This window comes from Mustela nivalis (genome assembly GCF_964662115.1).
Source record: "Mustela nivalis genome assembly, chromosome: 5".
NCBI classification, from domain to species: domain Eukaryota; kingdom Metazoa; phylum Chordata; class Mammalia; order Carnivora; family Mustelidae; genus Mustela; species Mustela nivalis.
In genome coordinates, this window is record NC_139024.1 from 65391825 (window position 1) to 65404967 (window position 13143).

At 36.4% G+C, this 13143-nt stretch overlaps 1 protein-coding gene across 8 annotated transcripts in view; it reads left to right on the plus strand.

Annotated features, from left to right (window-relative positions):
* Positions 1-13143, plus strand: part of AHI1 (Abelson helper integration site 1) — a 212151-nt gene that overhangs the window by 123454 nt on the left and 75554 nt on the right. For 7 of the 8 annotated variants that reach the window (XR_014311910.1, XR_014311911.1, XR_014311912.1 and 4 more), the window contains exon 21: positions 3980-4035. The exons of the other annotated variant lie outside the window; for it this stretch is intronic. Coding sequence is in view for 4 of the 7 variants with exons in the window: in XM_082731093.1 (XP_082587219.1) it covers positions 3980-4035 (56 nt within the window). In the remaining 3 variants the exon portion in view is untranslated. The remainder of the gene's footprint in view (positions 1-3979; positions 4036-13143) is intronic. 8 annotated transcript variants of the gene reach the window in all.

The window sequence follows — 13143 nt, forward strand, 5'->3', positions numbered from 1 at the left end:
ATTAATTTACTCTACAGATATAATATTCTTAAATTCATTTGTATTACTACTGTATTACTGTGTTACTACTGCACAACTCATGTATTTAGTAAACAAAAAGTTAATTTAAATAAACACAAACGATTGTATTTTCATTTTGTTTATTTGTTTCCCAGAAAGTGAGCGTATTAGGTAGGGTTCTCTAGAGAAATACAACCAGTAGGATGTATATATAGATTTATTTTGAGGAATTGGTTTATATGATTGTGGATTCAGGCCAGGTACAAAACCTGCAAGGTTAGTTGGCAGGCTGGAGACCCAGGGAAGAGTTATAGTTCAAGTCCGAAAGCAGTCTGTTGACAAAATTCCTTCTCTTTCGGGGGAAATCAGTCTTTTTCTTAAGACCTAGGATGAAGCCCTCTCACATTATGGAAAACAATCTGCTTTACTCAAAGACTACGAATTCAAGTGTTTATCTTATCCAAAAAATACTTTCACAGAAGTATCTGGAATGTTTGACCAAATATCTGGGTACTGTGGCCTAGCCAAGCTGACAAAAATAACTAGCACAGTAATCTATTTATTATGAACTTTTCACTTATCATCATACCTTAATAAAAGTGAAATAACACACAAACAGATTTTTAAGATAAAATTTACTTAAAATAGTTGTTTGGGGACCTTTTTTCTTAAGTTTATTTTTCTGTATATTCTTTACCAAAAGCTTGAGCAAGCATGTTTGATTGTCTTTCCAAATGGTATTATTTCAATAGGCAATCTAAATTTAAAACTAAGAATTTATCTTTGGGTAATCCACTTTTCAAAATGTTAGGGTTTTTTTGGTTTGTCTTTTATTTAATTTTTTTTTATTTTTTATAAACATATATTTTTATCCCCAGGGGTACAGGTCTGTGAATCACCAGGTTTACACACTTCACAGCACTCACCAAAGCACATACCCTCCCCAATGTCCATAATCCCACCCCCTTCTCCCAAACCCCCTCCCCCCAGCAACCCTCAGTTTGTTTTGTGAGATTAAGAGTCACTTATGGTTTGTCTCCCTCCCAATCCCATCTTGTTTCATTGATTCTTCTCCTACCCACTTAAGCCCCCATGTTGTATCACCACTTCCTCATCTTCAGGGAGATCATATGATAGTTGTCTTTCTCTGCTTGACTTATTTCACTAAGCATGATACGCTCTAGTTCCATCCATGTTGTCGCAAATGGCAAGATTTCATTTCTTTTGATGGCTGCATAGTATTCCATTGTGTATATATACCACATCTTCTTGATCCATTCATCTGTTGATGGACATCTAGGCTCTTTCCATAGTTTGGCTATTGTGGACATTGCTGCTATAAACATTCGGGTGCATGTGCCCCTTTGGATCACTACGTTTGTATCTTTAGGGTAAATACCCAATAGTGCAATTGCTGGGTCATAGGGCAGTTCTATTTTCAACATTTTGAGGAACCTCCATGCTGTTTTCCAGAGTGGCTGCACCAGCTTGCATTCCCACCAACAGTGTAGGAGGGTTCCCCTTTCTCCGCATCCTCGCCAGCATCTGTCATTTCCTGACTTGTTGATTTTAGCCATTCTGACTGGTGTGAGGTGATAACTCATTGTGGTTTTGATTTGTATTTCCCTGATGCCGAGTGATATGGAGCACTTTTTCATGTGTCTGTTGGCCATTTGGATGTCTTCTTTGCAGAAATGTCTGTTCATGTCCTCTGCCCATTTCTTGATTGGATTATTTGTTCTTAATTTAATTTAATTTTATTTTATTTCAGTGTTCCAAAATTCATTGTTTATTCACCACACCCAGTGCTCCATGCAATATGTGCCCTCCTTAATACCCACCACCAGGCTCACGCAACCCCCCAACCCCCTCCCTTCCAAAACTCTCAGTTTGTTTCTCAGAGTCCACAGTCTCTCATGGTTCGACTCTCCTCTCCGTTGTTTTTATCACCTTATCCCTGAAATTGAAACTGTAAAATATGTAGTTTTTTCTTTGTAATGGTATAAGCTGAAGTTACATATCTGGGGTTTTTTGTGTTGTGGGTTTTTTTAGTTTTTTATTTTCAACATTTGGAAGTTACTTTCTAATTGGATGTGAATTTTAAAATTAGTAATCAGTCTAGGTCAGTTTTTTTTTTTTTAAGATTTTATTTATTTATTTGACGGAGAGAGATCACAAGCAGGCAGAGAGGCAGGCAGAGAAAGAGGAGGAAGCAGGCTCCCTGCTGAGCAGAGAGCCCGATGTGGGGCTCGATCCCAGGACCCTGAGATCATGACCTGAGCCGAAGGCAGCGGCTTAACCACTGAGCCACCCAGGCGCCCCAGTCTAGGTCAATTTTATAACAGTCGGATTACAATAGTGAGAACACACATGTAAAATGTATGTTGCTAATTCCTGACTCTTGTGGTGTGACCACTCATTTAAAAGCCAGTGTATGCCAGACTTCTCAGTGAATGTGGCCAAAGAGGGCTGTGGGAGTGTGGGCACCAGGGAAGTGGGGATTTCACCATTTGTTCTGTAGACCTCCGTATTACTAAACTCTCACAGTAAGGATCAGCATTATTTGAACATTTTCTAATATGTTTCCTTGGGGTTTTTAAAAAATTTTTTTATTCAAGGCCAGTGTTACTCCATGAATAAAAATGAATAAAATAAAAATAAAAATAAAGTGATTTCCATAAAAATCACTTTAAAGATTTTATTGATTGTTTAAGGCAAAACTGTTAATTTGCTCTGTCATTTTTTTTTTTCAAAAAACGGACATCTCTGTTTTACTCAAGTCTTGAGGTCAGAAAGTACAACTTAGCCTTTATAATTTATCTTTTTTCATTGATCCCAAGTATAGTTACTCAGTAAATATTACTTGATTGAATAAGTATTATTTTTACTTCATTGGCTAATAATAGACGCTGAGAAAATTTTTTTAAATGAAACAAAAACCATGTTTTTTAAGATCATGTTTTATGATATTTTGTTCATTTTTAGTATATTCTTGCACAGTGATAAAAAGTGTTTTGTGATGCTCTCACTTAATCCTTTATCATACTTGAAGAAAAATGAGTCTTAAATGCCTGTAAATGAGAGAGCTGGTGTTTGTTTCAACTAGAAATTGTGCTAATTGCTAACAGTACATTGCATTCTCGCTTCTAACCAGACCTGCATGTAACAGCCTATACCATTATTTGAAAAAACTTTTCTAATGTCCTGACTCACATATCGGTTTACTGATGGACAGAGACTGTAAAGTAAATGAGACCCACACCTGTGTTCGTTTTTAACTTGAGCTAGACTTTGAACCAGTATCTTTACAGATGAGATACAATGTGTTATATCCTTAAAAGCTGTTTATTAAAAAGATTACAGAAGAGGACATTGGGAACAAAAAGGTAAATCTACACATGATAAAAGGAATTTTCTGAAGTTTAGCAGTCATTATTTTAAAGGAGAGAATCAGGGCAACTTTTTTTTTTTTTTTTTTTCAGACACTCCATGGTGATTGAATAAATAGAATATGGCATGGTAGGAAGTCAAATGATCAAAGAGAAATTCAAGTGGATTTATTTATTCTTTTTGAGAAAATAAGGAGGTGATTCCTTTTATAGCCTTTGTGATATTTCTTTATGAAAACTTGACGACCTCAAGTCAGAAATAAAAGTTTAATGGAAGAAATGCAGCAGAGTGGAGATAATGATATAATTTTTGAGCCAAGAGCAGGATATGGACACATCTTGCACTATTGCTAAACACCACTTGAATAGGAAGATTGGCTCAGCTCACTCTGAGTTGGCTCTCTTAATTAGCTAAACTCTCCAACTGTTTCTGACCAAAGAATTCATGATACAACTTTAAAGGTTCCTGCCATTCATGTGAGGCTTTTTTTCTTATAAGCTGTAGGAGTCACCTCTTACTGACATAAATGTTTTTAAAATAAAATGGTTAGGTATAATAAGCAAATATTCACCATCTTTTCTTTTCATAGGGATTAACAGCATGGAAAGAAAGCCTGGTAACCATCATGTAGATACAGCACCAATGGTAAGGCAGTCTATTCTGCATTGCTAAAATGGATAAGCTACAAATTGATACTGGTTATAGTGACACAAAATGCCATTGTAGAAAAAGCTTGTAACCTTTTTTTTTTTTTTTCTGTAAAGATTTTATTTATTTATTTGACAGAGAGAGAGAGAGATCACAAGTAGGCAGAGAGAGAGGAAGGGAAGCAGGCTCCCTGCCTAGCAGAGAGTCCAATGTGGGGCTCGATCCCAGCACCCTGGGATCATGCCCTGAGCCGAAGGCAAAGGCTTTAACCCTCTGAGCCACCCAGGTGCCCCCGTAACCTTCCTTTTGCCAAAAGTTATATCCCTTCCAGAAAATTAACCTCATGTTTTCCTACTTAATGAGGAAAACATACTAATTTTTACCAGGATATAGGAAAATAAGATACTGTATCATTTTTACAGGTACTTATTTATATTAATGTTATATATAGAATGATTTTAATTTTAAAATATCTCATATTTTGATTAATATAAATATGCAAATTGATTTACACTCTTTTTAAAAGGAGTGTTATTTTGCACACTAGCATCATTATTTAGAGTGAATATTTCATTTCTTTTATGGATTGCTATGCTTTATTATTATAGCAGTGAAATCTCTTATCCCTCTTCCATTACTGCCAGACAACAAAAGGCATTTAACAATTACAGTACCTATTTACTATGCTAAAACTAATTATACAAGAGAATGTAGAAGGAAAACAAATTTCCCGTTTAATCTCTGAATATAATATTTGAATGAAATATTTAACCTCTGAATATAATATTTGAATGAAATATTTGCCAGTTTCCACTTGAAAGAGTCATATGATGATATAGGCTAGCACATATTTTACTCTTCACCAAGCATAATCTCGTTTCTCTTATCCTTTCTGTACATTAAGTCTTTCAAGTACTCCAAAGAATTCATCATTTCCTGTTAGAAAGATTTGGTAATATATTTTAGGGACATAAAGACAATATTAAATCATATTTCACTTTATTGATGATATTTTCCTCACTGGCAGATTGACTCCACTTTCTATTTGTAAAAAATTCGTGTGATTGAGACAACGTTTGATAAATTAATATGTGGGGCTCTGGAAAAGAGTAGTGTTTGAGGAATTGAATATCATTATAATCATGAAAAATACTTGGCTAGGAGCATCTGGGTGGCTCAGTTGCTTAAGCGTCTGCCTTCAGCTCAGGTCATGATCCCAGGGTCCTGGAACAGAGCCCCACGTCAGGCCCCCTACTCAGCAGGGAGTGTGCCTCTCCCTCACCCTCTCCCTCTGCCTTCCACTCCCCCTGCTTGTGTACTCTCTCTTTCTCTGTCTGTCAAATAAATAAATCAATCTTTAAAAAAAACAAAACAAAAGGAAAGAAAGAAAAATACTTGGCTCTAGTTTGTATTGCAGTTATACCGGTAAGTATGCTAAAATAGTAGTTATAACGTTGTGTAAATTGTGTTTTTTAAGATTAAAAAAATGAAGACTAGCAATTATGGGAAATAATTTCTTTTCTCTCAGGTGTAGGTCTTAAAAGCTGAGGTGCCTGATGTGTGACTTGAACCTTTTGCTCTTTGGGGAGAACTCTGGGTTTTACTTTTTCTCCTGGTTGTGGGTCACTGTCCTGGAACGGGGTTTATGGCAACCTTGTACCTCAGGCTCTCTCCTACATGCTTCTGTGTGGTTTTCTTCTTGTTTGCCTCAGGTGTAGTCAGCATTCAGCCAGTCTTTAGGTTTTGTTTTGTTTTGTTTTGTTTAAGATTTTATTTATTTATTTATTTGACAGAGACCACAAGTAGGCTGAGAGGCAGGCAGAGAGAGGAGGGGGAGCAGGCTCCCTGCCAAGCAGAGAGCCCGATCTGGGACTCGATCCCAGGACCCTGGGATCACAACCTGAGCTGAAGGCAGAGGCTTAAACCGACTGACCACCCAGGCACCCCAAGTCTTTAGGTTTTTTAAGAGGAAACTGTTCCATACGTAGCTGCAGACTCAGCGTGTCTATGGGAGAAGGTACGGTGATGATCTTCCTATGTACCCAACCATCTTGAACTGGAACCTCTTAATGTATTTTGAAAAGATACTCACTGGATTATTTTACATATTTTGAAATTAATTTTATTTCTACAGGCATTCCTACAGCATCTGTGTTTACATTTTGGTTTTGTTGGTGTGGGGGGCGGGGTGTTGTACATTCTAGAACTCAGAAAAGTACATTCTGGCAGAGTTGTATTTCTTTTTTAAGTGGGCTCCACACAAAATCCTGAAATCAAGACCTGAGCTGAAATCAAGAATCAGACACTTAACAGACTGAGCCACCCAGATGCCCCCAGAGACTTTTTTGTTTTGTTTTACCTGTAGACAGATTGTAGGTTTCCTTGTTAATTAAATGAGGAAATAATAGAGCTGACTTTTCTTGCAGTTGTGAGAAATAATGGTATTAACGTTTGCAGCAATGCTCTAATGATCTCGGAATGATTCCAAAGAACCAGGAACAAAATCTAATACATAAGAGTTTAAGTCTTGTTGATTTTTATGTTCTTCCAGTTGGATTGTTAAATGATAGCTCCTAATGTATTAATAAAACTTCCGATTTGTGAAGTCCGTATGTTTTAATATACTTGGTTTATAGAGGCACACCCCAAACACTCATTAATTTTCCAGGTTTTCACTTGCGCCAGGCTGCATTTTTGGTATGTTTTTCTGAATCCTTCTGCCCGTTTACTACAAACTAAAGATATTCTACTGCCCCTCACTCCTATTTAGTCCCTCAGCTTACTGACAGTTAACCTTGGCCCTTTCTCCATAACAGAATTACAAGCCTTTTACCCAATGTCTTCTGATCCTCAGGACAGGAAAAGTGATTTTTCACAGAAATATGATGATACCTAATTGCCATCCTCTGTATGGGTGTGCCCTTGTTTTCCTCAAAGGGTTTAAGAAAAGAAAATATTTATAGAGATAACAGAAATGAAAAGGTCTGTTTAAAAATATAACAAAGTATGATATTTATAAGTTCAAATGTGGTACCCTACTATCCTAAAAATGAGAGATACTTCTGGGGCCTGAGAAAAGGAGTGGACCCAGGGTATAGTATGGCTGAGGCCGGGTCTCTGAGTGACTTCCTAACCTGGCCCGTACCCATTAGTCTCCAGCTTACCACTATACGGTATCATTCCAACTTCCCACTTGCTCCACGGACCGCCATGAATGGCATGGGTCTAGGAAAGTGCTAGATGCTAATTACAGCTATCCAAAAGGGAGGGAAACGAGACTTTCTCAGACCTCTATAACAGGGAAAGCTGTGTTTCTTGAGATTCCATGTGGGAATGAACTTTTCAGTAAATATATGGTTACAGAGGATAGTTTGATCCCGTAGCACTATAATGTGATGCAGTGTTTTTTAAGTAAGTATAGGTTAGCCTGAGAACAAAACCACCTCAGTCTTTGTTCTGTGTTCTCTCCCACTCTCTTTTTAACTTACTTATATCCTTCTTTTTTTCATTTATTACATGAGATTTAATTTTTTTGTTTGGTATTTTTTTCTTTCTGACATAAATAATACCATATGTGTTTTTGAGATGCCTTCAATAGAAATAAAACATTATATCCCCACATGATGTGACCTCCTCCATCAAGCAGAATCAAACCTTCGTAACTGGCTATAATCACAATTTTTTTTTTTTTTTTTTTGCATTTTGAGCTCTTAATTTTGTTCATATTTAGGAGTACATTTTCAAGTTTTGTTTTGTTTTAAAAAGACATTTATTTATTTATTTATTTATTTATTTATTTATTTATTTGACAGGGCATACCAGAGAACATGAGCAGGGGTGCAGGAGGTGGGGGGAAGAGTGGAAGGAGAGGCAGTGTCCTTGCTGAGCAGGAGCCTGATACAGGGACAGATCCCAGGACCCTGGGCTCAACACCTGAGCCCGAGGTAGGTGCTTAACAGACTGAGGCACCTCTCAAGGTTTTTTTTGTTTTTGTTTTTGTTTGTTTTTTTTTGTTTTTTTGTTTTTTGTTTTCCAAAAAATACCAAGTGAGAGGTATATTGTCTGAGTCTAAATATCTTATTTGTCTTTGAATAAGACAGTTTGCCAGAGTTTTTAATTATTTGGACATAAACTTTTCCCCTCAGAACATTATAGAAATTGACCCACTTTTGCCTTCCAGTATTTAGTGTTTTGGAGAGACATTAGACATCAGTCTAACAGTTCTTTTGCATTGGTAGCTTTGCCTACTCATGTGTTGTAGATTTTCTTTTATTTTCTTTATACCTGATGTCCTAGTTCAGATTTGATGGTTAAATGTGTGTCTTTCTTTTTGTCCTGAATGGTATTTAGGACACTGAGTTTTTGTCCTGAATGGTATTCACTCAAACACTTAACTATTATAGGAAAAGCAAAGAAGACATGAGACAGTCTCATCATAATGGGTTATATGAAAATAATTAGATCATGCCACTTTAAGAACTAGTTGCTGTTAAGGATAATATCAGACTCAGATTAATCAGAGGTCATTGTCTGAACCCTGAAAGGCAGGTGTAAAAGTTAGTTAATAGTTAAGTCAGCGCAGGCTTGAGTCCTCATATTTACTTTAAATGAAAGACTCATTTGCAAATCAAAGAGAAACAACACCTAGCATAAGGAAGTCTCTGTACATGTTTGTTCTTATTTAGGTTATTACAAACCTGCCTATAACCTACTCTATGTATAACAGTTCCCATAACTTTTTATATTTTCTGGTGGAATTAAAACATGGTAAGCCATGCTGAATATATACAGAATTTTTAGTGACTTGAGAAGAATTTTTTTCAAGTCTCTTCTAGTGAAAACTGATATGTTAAAATTCACACATCAGCCTAGCCTCTTGTAATCAATTTCTGATTTTTGTAAAGCCCCTGCATTCCACACCTGTAACACTAATAATACTCCTTTCTTCTTTTACTCAGTGATCCCACAACTCTCATTAATGAGAACAGATTTTCTTTTAACAAATGGATTTCCTGGCCGTTTATAAAATTACAGCTTGCATTTTCACAGAAGCCTACATATCTGCCATAGCAGGTTCAAACAAAATTCAGGCTCTCTCATTTAGATTATACCAGTTATGAGATACTTTTGCCATTTTTCCAAATATTCCATTAGTTATTAGGAATAAAAATATCATAGACTGCTTAGAAATTTAAATATTTAAATATTCATTTTTCTTCATTGTTATAAGTTGAATTTAACAAACTTTTAATTCATTCATTCTGCAGTTATACACCTAGGTTTTCTAAGGGTCTGACTGATAAATTTTTGTCATGTAGTAAACTTGAATATGTTTAACAGTATTTTATTCTGAAAATATATGAGATATTCATGATGTTGTTCACCCTTTAAACTTATTTATAAAAATATTAATCTGAATCATACAAATTAAACTTTATTCTGAGGCTCTTTTGGATTATATGATCATCTGTACTTATTTTACAACATTTTAAGTTGTCTTTGTTGTTAGATTCGTATCATTGTTTAGCCCATTCTAAGTTCACAGGACTGCTACATGTTCTATTATTACATGCTTGTATAGTATGCCTTATCTATATATTTATGTAATTATGTCTTTCACATAATATTTAACATAAAATTTGGGGCAATTTGTTTAGTTCAGGTGAAATGTCCTTGATCCAAAGGAAGCACTCTATTCTTTCCAATCTATAGAATTTTCCAGGAATTCATAGTATGCAAACTGGGGTGAATGTGCCCCTATAAAACTCATAAAATAGAACCTCTAACCAATCTCTTCCTGAAGATAATTGCAGGGTGGAGAGGGAACTGATAAACTATAAGCTTTTATAACTTGTCATAAAAGAATCTGTTTTTACTTATCAATAAAGTAGCAATTCAAAGCAGTCCTGTTGAAATTCAAATACAAATACTAAATAGATTTTCCTTTAAGATCACTTGTGAGTTGTCCGTAATATAACATTTTTTTAGAATACATAGACATTGGTTGTTTCTCCAGACATTGTAAATTATGAAGCTTTATGTAGGTTTTTCCTTTTTTTTTAGGTTTTTCCTGTTACCATACTCCACTGACATTTCTGTGTTTCTTAGACTTTTTTTTCTCTAATTCTCTTTTGACTTTATTATTTTTAGAGAATAGTAGATTCAGTTTTAGACATGTTAGATTTCAAGTAACCAGAGGCAACAAGTACAGATGTTCAGAGAACTGAGAATATAGGCTTGAATTTCAGAAGAGAGGATGAGTTTGAAGGTGGAACTTTGCTGTGCTTGATAGAGCCTCACTCGACAGCTGTGAAGTCCAGAAGGGAGATGCAGGAGTCAGAAGGCTGAGGGGTAGTTATGGGAAGTCTTGTGTATCATCATGGGCAGGGAGCAAGCAGGTTCTTTACGACAGGCATCCAGACATTGGGAGTTGGAGAGGAGAAGTGAGTTGGGGGAAATCGGAGGGGGAGATGAACCATGAGACACTGTGGACTCTGAGAAACAAACTGAAGGTTTTGGAGGAGCAAGGAGTGGGGAGTTGGGTGAGCCTGGTGGTGGGAATTAAGGAGGGCAGGTATTGCATGGAGCACTGGTGTGGTGCATAAACAATGAATCTTGGAACACTGAAAAATAAAATAAAATAAAATTACCAAAAAAAAAAAAAAAAAACCCACACATCCAATCATTGTAATTGTAATATAAGCTGAATCAGAAACGAGTCTCCTCCTTCTCACCTCTCAAATCCATTCTCTGCAGAGCTGTTTATCCAAAGTGCAAATATAGTCAGAGATTTAAGATCCTGTGATGTGCCCCTTTTCCTACCAGTTGAAAACAAAGCTATTTAACATATCATTTGACATCCTTCTACTACCTTTCTAAACTTATTTCCAGCTTTTCCCCCGTGCTCTGAGCTACTTGCAGTTCCCTGAACATGTCTCTGCCTCTCTCTACAAACAGTATCAGAAGAGGGGCAAAGAACACTTGAGTTGAGAACCACATTACCTGGCTCCACAGCCTGGTTCAGTTACTTTTACTCCACGTGACTTTAAGCAAGTTTCCTTTGCTGTTTGTGTTTCAGTTTCCTCATCTGTAAGTGGGGATAATAACATCTACCTCAAGGATTGCTATGAGGAATAAATGCATTAGATGCATTACACCCACTCAATATATTTGTATATACCAGATATTGAATATAATTTCATCACAAGAGATGGCCAGATATTGAGGAAAAGAACATATCCCAAGCCTGAGGAGTAAAACTAAGTCAAGAATCAAAGGGAGGACCCCAGGGTCCCACCTGGGTCAGGGACATCAGGAACAAGGGAATCTTTGTCACAATGGCCTGCCTGTGTCTTGCCCAACATTCTTCGTTTTTCTGTGTTCATTTTTTAAAGTTTGTTTTAGGATGTATTTATTTATCACGTATTGTGACTCGCAAGGAGTTGATGTAGAAGTCTCGTTACACCAGGACAACAGGCCTAAACTGGGACTGTTAGGCAACTCTCAGCTTATTCATCTGTTCCATAAATCATGAGAGCCAGGGTGATCTTTTTTAAAAATGTGAGTCATAATGGCTTATCATTCTGCCTAACAGTCTTCAATAACTTTTCCTATGTTTAGAATAAATCCCAGGGCCTGTAGGGCCTTGCATGATCTGGCCTCTGCCTACCTCTTAAGCATCGCCTTATAATACTCTCTGCTCTGAGTTTCTCAAACACAGCCAGACTCTTTCCCACTCACCCACAGGCCTTTGGACATTTGGTTTCTCTCCCAGGAATATACACAGGCTTTTTATATAACAGGTTTTTTTCTTTAGATACCACTAAATGTCAACTTTTCAAAGGATTTTTCTTTACCACTCTGAAGTAGAGACACTCCCCCTTTTAATCTTTTTTATTGTACCTCATTTTTTCCTTCCTAATATTTTTCTCCACTTATAATTTTTATTTAGTTCTTTGTTTATCACCTGTCTTCCTCAATAGGATATAAGATCCATGAAAGCAGGGACTATGTCTGTCTTACCATTGCCAGTAGACTGTCATATACTCCTTGGATGAATAAATGAAAATATGCTGAAACTATAGGAATAAGTGAGAGCAAAGAGCTAGGATGGAACTGAGGAATGTCCATATTCAAAATATTGGAAGAACCTTCACAAAAGACAAGTAAAGAGAGATGAATGCCATAAGAGATCAGGAATAGTGTAGCATCTTGGTAGCCTGGGGAGTATGGAAACAGGGAGTTTTTGTTCTATCGTAGGTAGGAACTTTTGGAAGAATGGGAACTGTGCCCTAGAAAGGAAGCTAGATGGTCATACCTGTTGTTACGGTGAACCAGAAGAATTCAGAAAGCCTGTCACCAGAAGAGGACGGAAAATAGAATACAAATTAATTCGGCCTTTTTGTATGTTGCTGACTTATTTCACAAAAGAAAGTAGCATTTAATACATGGAGACTAAACAGTATCCTTCTAAAGAATGAATGGGTCAACCGGGAAATTAAAGAAGAATTGAAAAAAATCATGGAAACAAATGATAATGAAAATACAACGGTTCAAAATCTGTAGGACACAACAAAGGCAGTTCTGAGAGGAAAATATATAGCGGTACAAGCCTTTCTCAAGAAACAAGAAAGGTCTCAGGTACACAACCTAACCCTACACCTAAAGGAGCTGGAGAAAGAACAAGAAAGAAACCCTAAGCCCAGCAGGAGAAGAGAAATCATAAAGATCAGAGCAGAAATCAATGAAATAGAAACCAAAAAAACAATAGAACAAATCAACAAAACTAGGAGCTGGTTCTTTGAAAGAATTAATAAAATTGATAAACCCCTGGCCCGACTTATCAAAAAGAAAAGAGAAAGGACCCAAATAAATAAAATCATGAATGAAAGAGGAGAGATCACAACTAACACCAAAGAAATACAAACTATTATAAGAACATACTATGAGCAACTCTACGGCAATAAATTTGACAATCTGGAAGAAATGGATGCATTCCTAGAAACATATAAACTACCACAACTGACCCAGGAAGAAATAGAAAGCCTGAACAGACCCATAACCAGTAAGGAGATTGAAACAGTCATTAAAAATCTCCAAACAAAC